The sequence below is a fragment of the Strix aluco genome, chromosome 10 (genome assembly GCF_031877795.1).
Source record: "Strix aluco isolate bStrAlu1 chromosome 10, bStrAlu1.hap1, whole genome shotgun sequence".
In the NCBI taxonomy this organism is placed as follows: Eukaryota; Metazoa; Chordata; class Aves; order Strigiformes; family Strigidae; genus Strix; species Strix aluco.
In genome coordinates this window covers 28538036-28555455 of record NC_133940.1, presented here as the reverse complement: position 1 = coordinate 28555455, position 17420 = coordinate 28538036, and the positions used below count along the sequence as shown (strand labels likewise).

General features: G+C 58.5%; 2 protein-coding genes across 9 annotated transcripts in view; one reads left to right on the top strand and one right to left on the bottom strand.

Moving 5' to 3' along the window:
* STARD8 (StAR related lipid transfer domain containing 8) overlaps positions 1–1634 on the top strand; it is a 69087-nt gene extending 67453 nt beyond the window's left edge. For all 8 annotated transcript variants that reach the window (XM_074834892.1, XM_074834886.1, XM_074834885.1 and 5 more), the window contains one exon: positions 129–1634. In XM_074834892.1, coding sequence (XP_074690993.1) covers positions 129–246 — 118 coding nt within the window. In that variant the 3' untranslated portion in view covers positions 247–1634. The remainder of the gene's footprint in view (positions 1–128) is intronic.
* On the bottom strand, positions 1430–14774 carry LOC141927708 (relaxin receptor 1-like). The gene is made up of 18 exons (XM_074834958.1): positions 14624–14774; positions 14126–14272; positions 13308–13397; positions 13109–13214; positions 12518–12589; positions 11665–11736; positions 11195–11266; positions 9939–10010; positions 8230–8304; positions 7925–7996; positions 6638–6709; positions 6397–6468; positions 6041–6112; positions 5861–5932; positions 4258–4487; positions 3461–3871; positions 2233–2448; positions 1430–1959 (listed from the first exon to the last, which is right to left on the bottom strand). The coding sequence occupies exons 1-18, from the start codon at positions 14772–14774 to the stop codon at positions 1772–1774; spliced, it is 2262 nt and encodes a 753-aa protein (XP_074691059.1). The 3' UTR covers positions 1430–1771.
* Positions 14775–17420: the final 2646 nt, after the last annotated feature.

Here is a 17420-nt window from a genome sequence, read left to right as displayed (position 1 = left end):
GCGGTGGCGTGCGGGATCTGCTCGTCCCTCACCTCGCCTGGCCCCAGCAAGGAGTGACAGGTGGCTCCTCGGTGCTGGCTGGGGCCTCTTCTTCCTCCTCACCCTCCTCCTGCCCTTCCCTTCCCCAGGGGCCGGTCTCCGGAGTGGTACAACAAGGTCTTTGGCCACCTCTGCGCCATGGAGCTGGCGAGGATCCGAGACTCTTTCCCAGCCCTGAGTCCCAGCAGCCCCGAGACGAAGATCTGAGGCGCCAGGAGGACGCTCTGTCATGTCTGCTGCGGGCTGGCCGGTGGCTCCCAGCTCTCGGAGGGGAGCAGGGCACAGTCAGCTGCCTGGGGATGGGGAGGCAGAGCTGGCATGCGCGCAGGCACATATTTATAAGCGTCCTTTTACCCCGGGCTGGGTGTTCCCCATCCCACCATCCTGGCTGCTGCTTCAGCTGTGCAGCCCGTGGTCTCCACAGGAGGGTTTGGTGAGCTGAGGGAAAGAGGAGAGCTGTGGGGTGACCCCCCCAGGAAGGCAGCCTGCAGGCAGGGCTGGGAAGCAGCTGGCCCAGGTCGAGCCAGGTGAAGGTGCGCAGAGTGAAGTGAGAGGAGCGAGGGGGGAGCATGGTGCCGCGGCTGTAGGGCTGTGTGGGGAGGTGAAGGGGTAGCAAGGGGCGGACAGCCAGGGGGTCACTGTGGGAACCTCTTTGGTGGTGGAAGAGGCTGCTGTTCTGGGAAGAGGGGGCTGCAGATGGATATACAGGTGTGCCTCAAGTGCCAGCCCACGCCGAGGGACAGGAGGAACCTACTGCACCTTTGGTGCTGAATTTTGTAGAAGAGAAGCTCTCTAGTCCTGGGCCTTGCCCTTACTTGGCTAAGAGCCCTCCTTGTGCACTTGATTTCAGGGGGGCTGGATAGATGATGTTCCAAGGCAAACCCGTCCCTCAAAACCATTCCCCCCCCTCCTCATTTGGAGGGGCAGGATCAGCCTCAAGCCCCAGAGCAGCCTCCCGGGCGGTGGGAGGGAGGAAGGGAGGGAAGGTGGGGTGGCGGTGGGGAGGAGGGGTCCTGCCTTCACACCTCTTGGGGCAGCTCCAGCGAGCACAGCCCGGGTCCCTCCTGGGCTCAGAGCTGCTGCTGCTCCCTGTCTGCTCCCTTCCAGCCCTCCCTCTCCTCGGTGCCCGGGAGCCGACCCGGTTTCTCCCTTCAGGCAGGGACCCGAGTTACCAGACATCGTTCCGACTGGAAGGGCAACACGACCCACACGTGGGAGCGATTCCCGGTGTCAGTTTTGCCATAACACGTCCTATCTGTCTCTCTCTTGGTGAAAAAAAAAAGCAACTCAGCCTGTATTGTGTGTTTTTATATATATATATTTTATATATATATAAAAATATAACTAACATTTGGGGGAGTGATTTTTCTCCTAATATTTTTTTATAATGTTTCTTTTTTTCTATCTATAAATACTTGTACAGTTGGAATATTAATATATACCTGCGGTGGTAGAGCTCAGCACCAGGACTTAAGAGACGTGTATTTTGTATTTAAGGGACTTTTGTTTTGTATCATACGCAACTGCAACAGATTGTTTGACTTGGACGGGGGCTGCTGTTCCCCTCCATGTAATTAATAAAAGTACTAACGGTATCTGCTGGCTGATGAGGAAACCTCCGTGCTCAGCCGTTCTCCATCACGGGAGCATCCCAGAGCTGAGCAATGCGTTTTGTTGTGGGGCCAGAGGTCGGGCTGGGGAGCCACAGGCATCCTTGTGCCGCCGGGCCGGGTCAGGGGCTGCTGCCTGGCCTCGTCCCTGGGGTGAAGCTCCTGTGGGACTCATGTGGCTCCAGCTGCTCGGTCTGCAACCAGCCCTTCACCTTCTCCTGGAAGGAGGCGGTGGTGAGGGTGTAGAGGAGGGGGTTCAGGGCACTGTTGATGGGCAGGATGAAGATGACCACCCAAGAGGTGACAGTGCCTGTGCCAACAAGGACACGACATTAAGTGACCGACGTGGCAAAGCTGTTTGTGAGCCCAGGGCTGGATGGGCAGCCCCCATGGGGGTGTCGTGGCTGCTGCTCCCTGGGGAGGGGCAGGGAAACTAGTAACACTCCCCATCTCCTCTTGCAGCCCGTGGGTGGGCGAAGAGAGCTCCAAACTCAGCAGCACCTACACCAAGGGGCCCCCAGCCCAGGGCCTGCCGTGGCGGCAGGCTCTGCTTCAGGGCCTTGCAGGGGGAAGGGGGGTTCACCTGGTATTTCCACCTGCAGCAGGGAGAGCAGCTTGAGGAGGAAGATGGGTATCCAGCAGAGAGCATCGGTGAAGACGATGAAGAAGAACCGCTTCGCAATGGTGACCTCCCGCGAGCAGACACCTCTCTCCGCCGTTTTGGATGCAGTGATGTGGATGGAGTAGAACATGCTGGAGTAGGCGAAGACGATGGTGATGAAGGCTGCGAGATTCAAGCCTGGAGAGGAAGGAATCTCACTCTGAGCTCAGGCAAAAGCGCAAACCTCGCCAGCCGGGATCGGCAGCAGCAGGACTACTCCTGCTTCTATCACTAGAGGGGGCAGAGACAGCACCTCTGGCTAGTCCTGAGTCCAGCCTTAGCCCAGGGATGCCCAGGGCCAGCTCCAGGGCAAGGCTGGGCCCAGCACCAGGCTGGAGCAGGGACCACCCCCCGAGCTCGGGACAGAGGGCAGAGCTGGCACCCCATCTTACAGGGTCCCAGCAGGATGGGAGTGCCCCGTAAAGTCAGCGATGGTTCTAGTTCCACCCCCCTGCCCCGGGCAGGGACACCTTCCACTGGCCCAGGTTGCCCAAAGCCCCGTCCAACCTGGCTTTGAACCCTTCCAGGGAGGGGGCAGCCACAGCTTCTCTGGGCAACCTGTGCCAGGGCCTCACCCCCCTCACAGGGAAGAATTTCTTCCTTAGATCTCATCTAAATCTCCCCTCTTTCAGTTTAAAACCGTTACCCCTCGTCCTATCCCTATCCCTCTGATCAAGAGTCCCTCCCCCCTTTCCTGTAGCCCCTTTCAGTCCTGAGAGGCCACTCTAAGGTCTCCCCGGAGCCTTCTCTTCTCCAGCTGAACCCCCCATCTCTCTCAGCCTGTCCTCACAGGGAGGTGCTCCAGCCCCCCAAGCATCTTTGTGGCCTCCTCTGGCCCCACTCGAGCAGGTCCATGTCCTTCTGATGTTGGTGCCCCCAGAGCTGGACCCAGCACTGCAGGGGGGGTCTCACCAGAGTGGAGCAGAGGAAGAGAGCCCTCCCCTCGCCCTGCTGCCCACACTGCTCTGGGTGCAGCCCAGCACACAGTTGTCCTTCTCCTTGGGTCTGCTCTCCATCCACTCCTCGCCCAGCCTGTTCCTGCTGATGGAGGCAGTGGGGGCTCTCATGGCACCTGGGACCACCCCGCTCCCACCACGGAAGCCTGTCCTGCCCCACAGCATCCCTGTCCCAGGTCCTGTGGTGGCCTTACCCAGATAGATGGTGGCAGAGTAGCCACGGGCACTGGCCCGCTCGCCCAGGTCGGACTGCAGTGGGAAGCACACCCCGTTCCTCCCGTAGTAGTTCCCAAAGGTCTCCTTGCACCAGAGGGGCACGATGCTGAGGGAGAAGCCCAGAAGCCAAATGGCCACTAGCACCGAGACGGTCTGCTTCTTGCCAGCTCGGTGGTGGCTGAACGGGAAAACAACAGAGAAGTATTTCTCCAGAGTCATGTAGGTCAGCAGCAGGACTGACACCTCGGAGGAGAGCGTGGCCAGGCCGCCCACCAGCTGGCACGGAAGGCTGCCCATCCAGCCCCGGGCGTGCTTGTTGTATTCACCCGCGAACTTGAGGTCAAAGGCTCCGATGACGAAGAGGTAGATGCCCATCAGGCCGTCTGCACCTGGGAGGGGAGACAAGGTACAGTCAGAAACGAGCACCAGTGGGCAAATGTAGCTTTTGCATCAGTGCCGTGGCCATAAAGCCATCACAGAGCCTCTGTGACGCTCTGGGCAGCCTTCAGCTTTATGCATATATATAACTATATTTATACAAACATAGAAGAGCTGCCTGCTGGTGCCTGTGAGCACAGACCTGAGGGCAGGGGCCGAGGTGCCCCAGGCACAGAGGGATGCCCAGAAACCCAGCACAAGGAGAAAGATGGCAGCAATGGGGCCCCGGCTGCACCGCACAGGGCTGGTGTCCGCTGGACAGGCCCTCCCCGGGGAGATGCTGGGGGGCAACTCGTCCTCCCTGGTTCCCTCCTCACCCCCCCCACCGCCAGCTCACAGCACAGGGACTTGATGGCCATGGCGTGCCGGCTGTTCTCGGCCACGAGGAGGGACCGCAGGCAGATGACGACGAGGTTGCCAAAGCAGGTGAGGCAGGCGATGACCCAGACGAAGACGCGCAGGATGACGTTGGCAAGGAGGTTCTCAAAGGAGGAGATGCCGTCGGTGTTGGGCTTGCAGCTGCGGACGTGGGGCGCATAGCTGCAGTACTGGAACTTCTTGAAGTAGCTGTCGGGTCGGGGTGGGAAGGTTTCCTGGCGTGACCAGGAGTGGGAGCAAGCATGGTCCAGCGTGCACCGCCCCTCTGCCTGCCCCCACCAGCTCCCCCCAGCCCCTTGGCCACGTTTTATCCTGTCTGGGTGGAGAAGGCCCCCCCCACCTCGCTAGGCAAGAGCCTGGGGACTTACACAGAGCCAGGGAAGGGAGATGGGGGGGTCAGGGGGAGGGAGGAGGCAGCAGCAATGCAGGGTGGGAGCTGGGATGGGGCGACGCCAGCACAGAGCCCTCCCTGCGATGGCACCCGGGGTCGGGGCAGGGACCCACGGGGGACACAGAGCACGGTGGGGGCTGAGCGAGGGGCTCCCTGTTTGCCCACAACTGCAGTTGGGCTCAGACAATAAATAAGCAACACCCTGAAGCCTTCGCAAAACTGGCTGGAGGCACTCCAGCGCTTTTTGGATCATGTACCACAGCCATGCTCTTAACTCTGGCACTGTCAGCACTGTCGACTGATAAATATGAGTGTTTTCCTCCAACCCACGATTCTTACAAACTAACATTTAAAAATCAATCCCTTATTCAAATCCTTCAAGTTCCATTAACAGGTATTCACATTTTTTCCTCCCTGCCTATTGTTTTAGATTAGTCTTTTCAAGCCTTATAAAAGCCAATCCATATAAGCTTAGCTAATCTCTACATTAGAAAGTGACCACAAAACTGCAATGCGAGGCTCATTTCCGCTTAATTATAGATAAAAGGAGAGAACATGATTGCTTATTAGGAAGTCAGGTAGAAAATGTACCATATTTATAGTGCAAACAGACCCGTTACAGAAAGGAAGATGCACAGTTGCCTTTCATTACAGCTTCTTTAAAATGTGCATCTGGAGAAAATGAATGATTTTTTTCTCCATCCAAAGAGAAGCTCCCAGCTGGCTGCGTGCTCCTGTTCCCACCCTGTGTGCGATGCCCACCCAGCCTGTCTCGCTGTACAGCTCTGGGGTTCTTGGGTGATTAGCTCAGACCCAAGCAAAAGGACCTTTAATGGGATTAATTAACCCCAGCTCAGCACGCAGCCTGGCGTGCCTGGACCTGACTGAATCGCCTTGCCCACCCAACTGATGCAACGTGCACCTTCAGAAATACAGATCACGCTCGGCTGGGGCCCCCACGCTCTGCAAACTGCTCCCCTTGCTCTACATAGGCCCCAGCTTGGGGAGACCCTCTCATCCCAGGGGGATTTAAACAGAATCATCGTGCTCAGGGGCTTCCAGTGGGCTGAAATAACCAGCTCGTGACTGTAGGAGTGAACTGGTTTCCCTCCCAGCGCCCCCAGACACGGGTGTTGGGGCAGCAGCAGCCCCCCGCACCCCCCCCACTCACATGTGGGAGAGGTTGGCCAACTTCTGGAAGGTCAGATTGTGGATGTTGGGGATCTCCAGCCCTTCCAGGCTTCTGCGAAAGGAAACCAGAGCAGGGGATGCTGTGAGTGGCCCCGGGCTGGGCCTGGGGCTGCCGTGGGTGGAGGCAGCGCTGAAGGGTTGGGGATGCTGTGGGACGCACAGGGAGCGTAGCTGGGGCAGGCTCTCAAACTGGCCGGGGAAGATCTCCTTCAATGGGTTGTAGGAAATATTCCTGGAAAGAGATGAGCCTTTGCTATTTTTCCCACCTGGAAGTGAGGGCCAGGGGGTGGCTTTCTGTGCCTTTCCCCTGCCCCCCCTCCCCAAATGGGTACACAGCCCCGAAGCAGAGTGTCTACGATGGCACTGTGCTGCAGGCAGACCTGCCAGGAGGGACCCCGTCCTGCCAGGGCCACCACAGCTCTGGTGGGCAACCAGCCTGTGCAGCAAGGCCACCTACCCAACATGATGCAGGGGAAAAGGGGGACCCCCCCGGGGCAGCACAGCCCCGGTACTCACAGCTGCTGGAGCTCAGCCAGGCCGTTAAACAGAGAGGAGGGGAGCTGCTCTAGTCTGTTGGACGACAGGTCGCTGTGCGAAGGAGAACCGTGTTTGAGGGCACCCAGTCTTGCACCCCAGGGTGCTGAGCACCGAGGTGCCCTGGGCAGGGGCAGAGCAGAGTCCCCAGCCCTCGCCTGCAGGAGAAGAGGCGGGGGGGGGGGGGGGGGGGTGTCAGGGCAGGCGATGGCTGGAAACTCACAGCTCCACCAGCCTGTTCAGCCTGGAAAACGTCCCATTTTGGATCCACCTGAGCTTGTTTCTGCGCAGGATCCTGGAGGAGAAGGAAGGGGAGAGAGAACGTGGGGGCATGGCATAGCCCCACACACCCTTTGAGAGCATCGTCCGACCTCCAGCCTGGCTGCAAGAAACTGGGGGTGTTGCATGGCCTGGGGCTCACCCCTGGGGTGCACCCAGACCTGCCACATCCCTCCCAAATGCACTGAGACACAACCAGCACCTCAGCTCCGTTGTTATGGGGGTCTGAGCCAGAGCCCAGCTCATGGCACAAGGCTCCATCACAGACAAGCGCGGAGCTGAGGGGAGAGCCCACGGGAAGCGTGGAGGGCAAGCAGAGCCGGTTAAAGTGCCCAGAACAGTGCATCAAGAAACACCAGGGGTGTCAGAGCAGTGGGGCAGAACCCTGCAGGATGGCACACACTTGAAGGCGCCGGGAGCCCCGTGAGTGCCACGGCCTGGGGATGGTGCTCCTCGGTGGAGGCTCACGTTAAGCCGAGCTCAGACCCTGACCAGGGCAGCCCGCTCTAACGTGGCTCATGGCGTGGCTGGGCAGGATGGGGGGAGATGGGGGAGTCTGGCCAGGACGGCTCGTCCCACAAAGCCCAAACACGAGCCCCTGTCTCATCTGCTGCCTCTGCTCATGAAGCTGCCTCCCGTGTCACAACCAGGCATGTTTACACCATCCGTCTCACCCGCAGGGCCGTTTCCATGGCACTGCCATAACAGCCCCGGGAAACACGCTGCTGATCAAAGCCAGCGGGCTCGGCCATGGAAGGATGGACAACGGGGTGGCAGCTCACCCACCCGGCATGGGGGGGCTGCGAGCAGCTCTCACAGGAGGAGAAAATGTAGGGGAGCGTATTTTGGAGATTAAATGTCTATTGGGCTTCTCCAAGAAAGGCAGGATGGGGGAACAAGGTCTTTGTGCTGCAATCTTTGGCTGGAAAGGCACAGCAGAGCTTTCCAAAGTGCTCATCCTTGGAGACATAGCGTGGGGGCAGTGGTCAGAGCACCAAGATCAGGCCAGGGGGATCTTCCCCCCCATCCGTATCCCCACCTCTCCACAGACCAGCCTGGGGCAGCTGCTCTTCGCTGCCCGGCCAGGGACCGCGAGGTGGGTGCAGGGTGGAATAAAGCCCTGCCAGAGCGGCACGACCTTCCAATGTGCTGCTCAGCGTCTGTGTCACCCCCGGGATCCCTGCCAGGAGCTGCAGGAGAGGAGGCGATGGCCAGGCCCCCGGGTACTCACAGCACCGTGAAGTCGCGGCACTCCTGGAAGACATCCCTGCGCACCTCCCGGATCCTGTTCCCTTCCAGCTCCCTGCAAAAGGCACTGTCACAACTGCCACTTCCCCAGACTCACCCTCACATCCCCACCGTGCCTGCAGGCTGCTCAGCGCGATTCCCCACCTCCTGCTCACCCCCCCGCTCTGCCCCCATCCGCTGCGGGATGCTCCCAGCCCTTTCTGCCCCTTTCCTGCTCCAGGAGCCCGGCCGGGGAGCGGGAGCAGCACCGGCAGCAGCCCCTGCCCACCCCGCGGGCAGGGTACTCACAGCCAGCTGAGCTTCGGCATCTCCACGCAGAGAGAGGCGCTGGGTATTTGAGCCAAAGAGTTGTTCAGCATGTACCTGCTCGGGAGACAACGAGGAAAAACGAGGTCATGGCACCGTATGTCCACCCGGGACACAACCCTGCACAGGGATGAGGTTCTGCTGCTGCTCCTGGACTGGGCAGAGGTTCACAAGGGCTTTCAGCTGGGCCACGGCCTCAGCTGTGTGGGTATGTTGTGGCTGCGAGGTCCAGAGCAGCGTGGCTGTGGCCACACCAGCTCCCGTGAGCCCCAGGCCACGCAAAACCAGAGAGCAAGTTCACCTCGGGGGAAAAAATAAAGGCAAGGATACAGGACTCATGTAGCGGCTGTGGGAGATGCTCTCCAGTGGGCTGTGACGGGCAGGGCACCAGGAGAACAGTGCACGAAAGCAGCAGCAATTGGCCCTGGGGCGACAGCCAGCGAAGGCAAATTTACAGCCTGAAATCCTGCTGGTGTTTTTCCCAGCACTTTTGCACATGCCTGCGCACGCAGTGTTCCTCACTGCACGTTTTGTGACCGCAGTTTTAGTTTATCTGATTCGCTAAAAAGAAAAAAAAACATGCGGAAGGATAAACTGGGTACGTCATGGAGCAGAGTGGGGGGGAGGTGGGGCTGGGGGGAGCTCTGTCCCACCACAGCCCCCACGGCTCCTCCTCGGGGGACAGAGTGGGGATGGGTCTGTGGATATCGAGTGCTTTTTTCAGAGGAGCAAAGCCCTGGGGTCAGACCCCGTCTTCCCCAAGCCTGCTGCCAGCCCCATGGCTCCCCCATCCCTGGGCACAGCCTCAGCCGTTACCCAAGTCCCCCACACCCTAAAAACCAACTTTCAGGCTTTTACAGCCAACTCCAGCAGTTCCATCTCCTGTAGAGGCGGCGCGAGCCCGGACCAGCAGCCGCAGCCACAGCACTCTCCTTGCAGGTGTACGCCCAGGGAACACAGCTTAAAACATGGCCAGATGTACAGGAGCATCTATGTGCGTCTGTGCACTCACACACACATGTTTTTTCCACTGTAACAGCCAAAACTTCTCCCCTAATACTCCAAACTGCTGCCAAGGTTTCTGATCTGTATTCTGAACTACAGGGAAGGTGTTAAAGTCATCTTCTAGCGACTGCAAAATTGTTTTTACAGTGGTTAAAGCAATTTAATTACCCTGTACTTCCATCGTGGAAACATCTGGACCACGACAACCCCTTGGCTTGAGGTGACCTGGTGTGAAGACACCCAGCAGCGGGACAGTGGTGTGGGGAACCATCTGATGCTGTTTGGAACCTCCAGGAAAGCACTCGGCAATCCAAACCACAGGCACCGCTGCCTGCCCTGCTCAGCAGGACGTACTGAGGCTCTGCCCAGGCCAAACTGCCCAGGGACTTGCCTGTCCCTATCCCAAGCAAAAGCAATTAACACTAGTCTTAATTAGAGCGTGCTGAGAGCAGGAGATGGCACAGAGAAGCAGCAAAGCCTGCCGATTCCTCTGCCAGCTCCTGGAGACGGGAGCGAGACAGACACCTCCCTTGTACCCGGGGAGGGTGAGGAAGCCGCAGCACCCTTGGCTTGCTCCGAAGAGGGCCCGGAGCTGCCTGGAGAAGGGGTGCAGGAGGTACCAAGCAGACCCCACGGAGGGTGGTCTCCCCAAACCCTGCAAGAGGACTGTCCCTGCCCCTACTCACAGGAAATACAGTGACCTCAGCCCTGCAAACGTCGCCGGGACGATCTGGGCAATCCTGTTGTTGTCCAGCATCCTGGAAGGAGAAGGGGAGAAGTGAGAGGAGGGGACCCAGAGAGGGCGAGGAGGCAGTGGGACCCTCCTGTCAGGGGGAAGCCCCTCATTTAACACTCATGCTGCTCCAGTGAGAGGGGGATCCATCCCTTCTCCCTGAAATTTTCCATGGACACCCATCCCTGGGCAGGGGGCTGCCCCCTCTGGAGCCTGATCCCCCCCTCCTTGAATGCTGCCCAGGCAGCCCTGGCTGAAGCGTTAGCTCCAGCTGCAGAGTCTGGATTCCTTCACAGTCAGGGTCTGGTGGATTTTTCCTCTCTTCTGCTGCAAAATAAAGATAAATCAGAAACCACTTGGGGAATTCAGGGCTGTGCTTGGCTTCTCAAAAGTCCTCTGGCTTGTTTGCACCACAGACCACCCTCTGCGAGCAGCTCATCCTCTGTTTGCCCTCTTTGATTTAAGGAATAACTGCACTGGTCCCACAGCAAGTAAGAGGAGGGAAGCCGGGGGGTGCCAGACCTGCCCGAGCTGCTCCTGCAAACGCAGGAGGGGAACGAGGAACCTTGTAAAGTGGCCTTTACAGTTTCTCTTCTGCAGCGATACCTTTATAAGCTCCATGTGTAAAACCACACACCACATGGGCCCCGATCAAACAGAGCCTTTGAGGATAAGCGGAAGGGAAGGATATTAGCTGTGCTTTCAATTCAGGTGTGTATTTTTCAAGGTGATGGAGCTGCAGGTCTCCATGTTTAATAGTGCACTTGCAGCCTTTTCTACACAACCCTCTGGTGGTGCAGCCCGCGGGCTGAGGCTGTCTCTGCACAGAGCCCATCCTCGTGCCCTGCTCCGGACCGGTGAGGAGAGCACAGCACAGCGAGCCCCCGCGGGGACCAGCCAGCCATCTCGAGATTTCAGCCAAGACTACATCCAGTCCGTGCTAAACTTGGCCCCAGTAACAGGGGAGGGAAACTCAGATAGGAATTTCATAAAAAAAAGGCCAACTGTGCCCTGGTCTCCAGGGCTGGTGGAGAGGTGGAGACCCAGCTGGGCATCACGCTTATCGCCCCCACGGCCACCGGCACGTTACCACAGACACCCTGAAGCAGTCATGCCCAGCTTTTTCTCCCCTCAAGGAAATGAGGTTATGGTACATGCAAGGAAAAGTCAGGATCAGCCACATTTTCTGGGACCGGCAGAGGAACTCACAGCCACTCGAGGCGATGCAGGTCCTCAAACACCCGGGGCTTCAGCTGCGCGATCCTGTTGTGGCTGAGGAACCTGGAGCCGGCGTGGAGGGGAGAGTGATCCTCAGACACCGCCGCCGACCAAACCCGCTTCCGCTAAAGCGGCTCCTCCCGAGCTGCCCGCGGGCCCCGGCTTTGGGTGCCCGTGGCACTGTCTCCCTTGGCGGCTCAAATGCAGGATTCCAGCTCAGGCTGGATAACATGGAGGTGGGAGCAGCCACATTTGTGGGGGGGGGGAAACACCTCTGCTCTGCCCCACGTTCACCTAAAACACCTGCAACTCCAGCTTGAAGCCAACTCTTGCAGGAGCAAGAAAAAGGGCTCAGAGCCCAGCCTCGAGCCGGCTGCCCTGCGAGCCTGCACGCCAAGAGGGGGGCGTCCATCCCGGGGCTCCCCTCCCCGGGGCCCCGTAACGCAGACACCTTTACTCACAACATTTTAAGCTGAGAAAGTCCAGAAAAGGCTTTGGGTGAGATCAACCAGATCTTGTTGTTTTGTAAAAACCTATTTAAAATAAAACAGAAAAGATCTTGAAGAAGAAGTATGTATTCTAAAGGGTGCTCAGGGTCTGCGGTCCCTAGGGAAGAGAGGGATGTGCCCACATCTGCCGGGCACCAGCCCCAGGGCTCACAGGGTTGGCTACTGCTTGCCCAGGATCACAGGCCAGCTGTCCCAGTAGCACTTGGGGACGGAGGGCTGGGCTGCAGCCCCTGCTCTGCCGCAGGGACCTTGTCTCGAGTGACCCTGGAGAGGCTGTTTTCCCTCTCCGCCTCATTTACTCCACGCAGAGGGAAGGAAGCTGAAGGTACAGATGCCCGACGGTCACAAGCGGCTGCTGAGAGCTGCTCCACGCAGTTATTGGCGTACAAAGCTGCCGTCCCAACCCTCACCCCGCTCTGCCATGGCCCTCCTCAGCACAGAGGGGACGGGCTGAGCAACCAAAGGGCCCGAGCTCTCCGGAGCAGGACGGTCGCTTGGCACCACATGCCACCACGCACAGGGGACGGTTATTGGCCAACACGGGCGCTGCCCCATGACCTGCACACCCATGGAGTGGTGTGGGGGGAACGTGTCAGCAGCTTGCAGTGCCCCACCACAGGCTCCGGGAGCTGAAAAAAGCTGCTGTCTGGACACACGTAGTGTTCTGTCCCAAACAAAGCCATCCCGACAAGTGCACATGCCTGGTCCTCTACCCGTGGCCCCACTGCCACAGACCCATGCATCCACTGCTCTCCCCTTCTGCCAGAAAAGAACTGCAGCGCAGGATAAAGGTGGCAATACTCACAGCTTCTTCAGGCTCCGGTACCTGGCAAACTGATTGTCCAGCAGAGAATGGATTTTATTTTTCTTCAGGTCCCTATAGCAGGAAAACAGAAGGAAAATAAATCCAGCAGAGTAGGACAGAGGAAAGGCCTTTATCAAATAAGAACAGTGAAAACTAGGCCTCCTCTTCTTGGGCAATACAAACAAAATGCAAGGCAGCTGCTGTTCGTTAACACTACATAGCTAATTGCCCTCCCAATTTGCAAGCATTATTTGCTGCAGATGAGTTGTTCCACACTCTCCTCCCTTCTTAGCCTTTGCTTTGTGTGTGCAAAGGTTCCCCAGGCCTCCACCTCCCCAGTCTCTGGCCCTGTGCACCCCAGCGGGAGGCTTGGTGGGGAAGGCAGGATCCGGCCCTTCCCTGCTCCCAGCTCGGTGCTGTTGCGGGAGGGTTGTAGCGAGCAACCGAAGCTCAGCAGAGAGGGGTTGGTCGGCACAGAAAGGGCTCACCAGGGACAACAAGTAAAAGCCAGGGATGTTATTTGCCACCCTTTAAGCTTGTTTTCCTGGCGGTGGCAGGGGGAGAGGGGTGCTGGTACCCGCTGCTACTCACATCCTGCTCACGTTGGAGGAGACCCAGGGGACAGAGGCGAGGTCCTGCTGGGTGCAGTCTACAGCCCTGGCCCGGCACCCACACCGTGCCGGGACGAGCTCCAGCCCTGCGGGCAAGCAGAGGGGATGTGCTGCAGGGAGGGTCCAGGGGGGACCTGCGGTGTGGGGAAGGACGCCTGGCCCGGGGGAGGATGGCTCACAGCAGGCAGCACCCTCGTCTTCCACTGCCATCCCGCCGCTCCGGGCAGCCAGCGTGTCCCCCAAGATCTGCAGCCAGCCGCTGTCATCCACTGCAGGGCAGAGAGCGGGGACCACCGTTACGGTGGGGAGCAAAGCCCCGGCAGCCATGGGAGATGGTGCTCGGGCGCGCAAAGCCGGAGATGTGGCTCCAGCCCCACAGCTGTACAGGGCAGAGCAGAGCTTCACCCAGCCCCGTCGCATGTCTCCAAGCACAGCCACCCAAACCCCTGCTTTCCTCTATTATTTCTAGCATCCCACCTAGCCCGCTTTAAGGCTATCCTGGGCCAGAAGCTGCGTCCAAGCCACTCAGTTAATCAGCTCCCAGAAGGTATGAATTTGCCCAGTCTCTAACTCATTTACACTCCTGGACGCAGCATCCCTGAGCAAACTGCTCCACAATGTATGGTGCAAAAGAAGGAACTCAAATGTACTGAACCCTCCTGTCCTGTGTGACAGCGCAGAGCCCCTCTGCTCCTCTGCCTCTCCCCCACGGCCCAGAAATAACGGCCCCCACCTTGCAGTAACGAGGGTTTTCCTACACCCCAGCCTGGGAGAATCCCTGAGGGATGGGGGGGGGCACACGTGGCTGCTGTGCCAGGATGGCGTGCAGACACAAGAGCCAGGGAAACAGCTGGATACTGAGGCAGACCCAGGATTCCTCATGTTGTTGCTGCTCGCAGGGGAAGAGCAATCTCTGCTCCAATGCACCCATGGTGCCGGGTCCCGGCATTCCCAGGGCCGGGGGGGTTACCCTGAGAGCACCCCTCTTGCTGCTTACCGCAGTTGTCCTCGTCGGCTCCATTGGCGCAGTCGGTCACGCCGTTGCAGTGCAGGGCCTGGGGCAGGCAGACGGGGAGGTCACCGCAGGGAAACTGCCCCAAGGGACACGTGCGTCCGTCCCGCCAGGAGTGGATCGGAGGAGGCTCTGCCCGAGGAAGAGGGGGTGCTCAGCGCCAGGGCACCACTGCCAGGGGGGGCAAACACCCCCTCTCTCGGGGGACAAATGCACACTGACTGTGCAACGGCTCCTTTTCATTTTCCTAAGCACCTGTTTCTCCGAGGCAGCGAATACAATAAAAATTTAAGCCAAGTTTAAGTTGATTTATAGTAGAACTGTTGAGTGTTAATGCTTCAATAAAAGAGTTTTATCATGTTTATTAGAAATACCTCCTGCTGGCAGATCACACCCAATAATAAAAGCACATGCAAAAAACTAAATAAAGTGACATTTGTGTCAAAACAGCTCAAGTCTGCTCTGTACATCAGTGTGAAGCACCTGCGAGGGGCTGGAAGCTGCTCCCCAACACAAGAGCTCCCCGGGGGTGCTCACAGCAGGCGCTGCCCAGGGCCTGGCCGCAGCGCGCGGGTACCACGCTGGGTGGGCTCCGGCCAGTGCAGGGATGCTGGTATCGGCTCAGGACCCCCATGAGCGTGTGCGTGGGTCCGGCCGACTCCCTCACAGCACCCCGCGTGTGGAACGTGCTGGCGAGCGTTTGCTTTAGGTGCAGGGGCAGCTCCTGCCACGCTGCAGCCGGTGCAGAGAGATCCCCAAGCGCTGCTGAAGGCAGCCCTCAGGCTGGGCTTGAGCCGGCCTGCCAAGAAGCTGAACTATTTAAGCAGTACTTTTAAGCAGGCCCGGCTGCTCCCTGGGTTGCTGTCTATCTTAGCGGGCCCATCCCGGCTCCCGCTGGCGGGGAGCTGCGTGTCGGCACAGCTCCACAGGACCCCTGCGAGGTGAACACCCAACCAGTGACTTCAAACCCAGGCAAAGCCCAAGGGCAGTCAAGAGCCTCTCGCTGCAAAGCGTCCAAAATGGGAAACCTCTTAAAGGAGGGGACAGGAGAAATGAGATTTTGGAGGTGCCATTGGGTCCTGCCCTCGCAGGCAGCAGAGTGCAGTGGCTGGCGAGGGGCTGGGCTTGTAAGGAAAAAGGTGTCTCCTTAAGAGAGTGTTTTGGGGCTGAAAGAGTAAGAAAACACAAACTGGAGAGGCCGGGATGGTGCAGCACCCCTGGCTTTGGCTCTCTTGCAGCCCCACAGAGGGAAGCACATCCCTTACCCTCTCCGAGTCCGCGAATGGAAGCAGACCTGACCCCAGCCCCGAGCTTGAGTCCCTCCAGAGGGATTTTTTCCTGTCTCAGTTCCATTTCTAGTTATCCAGGGAGGCTCGCTGTCGCTTACTGTCATGTCACGCAGGTTTCTGGCTGTTTTCTTAGACTGAATTTATGTAGGACCCAGAGAACAGGAACCCTTCCAGGGCCTTCAGATCCCTATTGCAGACAGTGTATCTGCATGTAAATACTGAGAGGAGAGTTTATACATATATATAGTTATATATATAAACACAGATAACTTCTGTTTTTTCAGCAATGACGCTCAAGCCCCAGAGTCCCAGCCAAACCGATGCTTTCCAGCCACCCCCACAGGAACTCCTGCATTAACCCCCCTCAGGGCTGGAGAAACCAGGGACTGCGCAGGACAGAAATCAGGGAAATGACCCAAGACAGGAGAGAAGTGAAAAAACCCCAACAAACCAAAAGAGAGGAAAAGTGTGTGTTTCAGGCAAGGTAAACTGCTGAGAATACAGGTGATTTTGGGATGATGCAGCCTATTAGATAAACTGCCCTGCCCTGGCAGGGACGGGTCGGGGTGGGCACGGGCACCGTGCGGCAGAGCCTCAGAAGGAAGCGCAAATGTAGCCGGGATTCACCTCAGCATCTGCCTCGACTTTTCGCAAGGGCCACCCGGGTTTGTAAACAAAGCCCACGCATAGCCAAGAAAACAGCTGTGGCCAAATTCTCTGGAAGCTAACGGGCTGAAGGAACCCTGCCTCTGGGCCACATTGCCTCTGTCTGCAAAGAAACTGGGTGAGTTCTGCCGTGGGATGTGGGTGAAGCATCGCCCATCCCGTTCGTCTGGAGCCCCGAGGCTCAGCACCACGAGCACCCACTGCCCCCCGCCCAGGGCTGCACCTCACACAACCCCCCGGGCATTTCCCGTACCGAGGTGGGCTGAGCTGCACCTGAAGCAAACCACAGCAGAGACACAGACAATGAACTGTTTGGTTGGAGAGAAGGTTTAACCCCCCCTCTCTCCCACCGGGTGGGCAGGGAGGGCACAGTTTACATTGCCATCCACAAAAGTAAACACAACAAATCAGACTAAAATGGAAATAGCACAGAGCTCCTGCCTTTCCACCACTCCCCTTCCTGACTTCCAGCAAAAAGTGCCACTTTTCAACCTGGTTTTTGTCCACCGCTCCCCCCGCCTTTCAGACCGTAACATCAGCACAGCAGCTCCATCACCCCCTCCACTCCCGCGCTCGCTCTCCTCTCGAATAAAAGGCAGAATCACAATTTGCAGCCGTCCGCGGATCTGCAGGCAGCATGGGGTGCCCAGAAAAGTGGGCAGTAAGCAGCGCAGAGCCGCGGCACCAGGCACATGCACTCTCCTCGCAGGACAGCACTTTCCCGGCAGAGCACGGCTGTTTTGAGGTAGCCACCATCCCCGTGCCCCATGCCAGGGTCTATAGAGAAATCCCACTATCAAGTTCTCTGCAATACCCCCCTCCCTGCCCAACACCCCACTCAAATGACCCGGTTTCCTCCCCACTTTGCATGACGTGACCTCCGAAGACAGCCACTTACTTGTAGCAGCGTAGAAAAGCGATGGCAAAACGACCAGGAGCAGCCTCATGGCAGCAGCCGCTGGCAGGGCAAACACCGGCCCCAAAAGGCTTAGAAACCTCCTGGGCTGCCAGGCGGCAGCGGGAGGAGGGAAGGGGGACTTGGAGGGGCTGCAGGTCCCCTCCTACTAACACACACGAAGGCGCTGGTGTCTCCGTGGAGCGCAGATGCCAGGGATTCTACAGGTGGTCACCGGTCCCCAGGACACCGGGGCCACCGCTGAAGGTGCAGTCGGGCCCATCTGCAGCACCTCGTGGGCCCCTGCGTGTAAAATCCAGTGAGGGGACGTGTGTGGCGAGGAAGGAAGAAGGAAATAAATCTGGTCCCTCGAGTGGGAGGGTGCAGCCCACACTCCAGCGTGGGGGCTGTGCTGTCCCGCCTGCCCATG

Coding starts and splice junctions, on each gene's coding strand:
- LOC141927708 (XM_074834958.1), bottom strand. CDS start 14,774: ATGGGGGTCCTGAGCCGATACCAGCATCCCTGCACTGGCCGGAGCCCA. Junction 7,997..8,229: donor ATGCCGAAGCTCAGCTGGCT/GTGAGTACCCTG, acceptor TGCCTTTTGCAG/GGAGCTGGAAGGGAACAGGA. Junction 6,113..6,396: donor CTGGCTGAGCTCCAGCAGCT/GTGAGTACCGGG, acceptor ATCTCTTTCCAG/GAATATTTCCTACAACCCAT.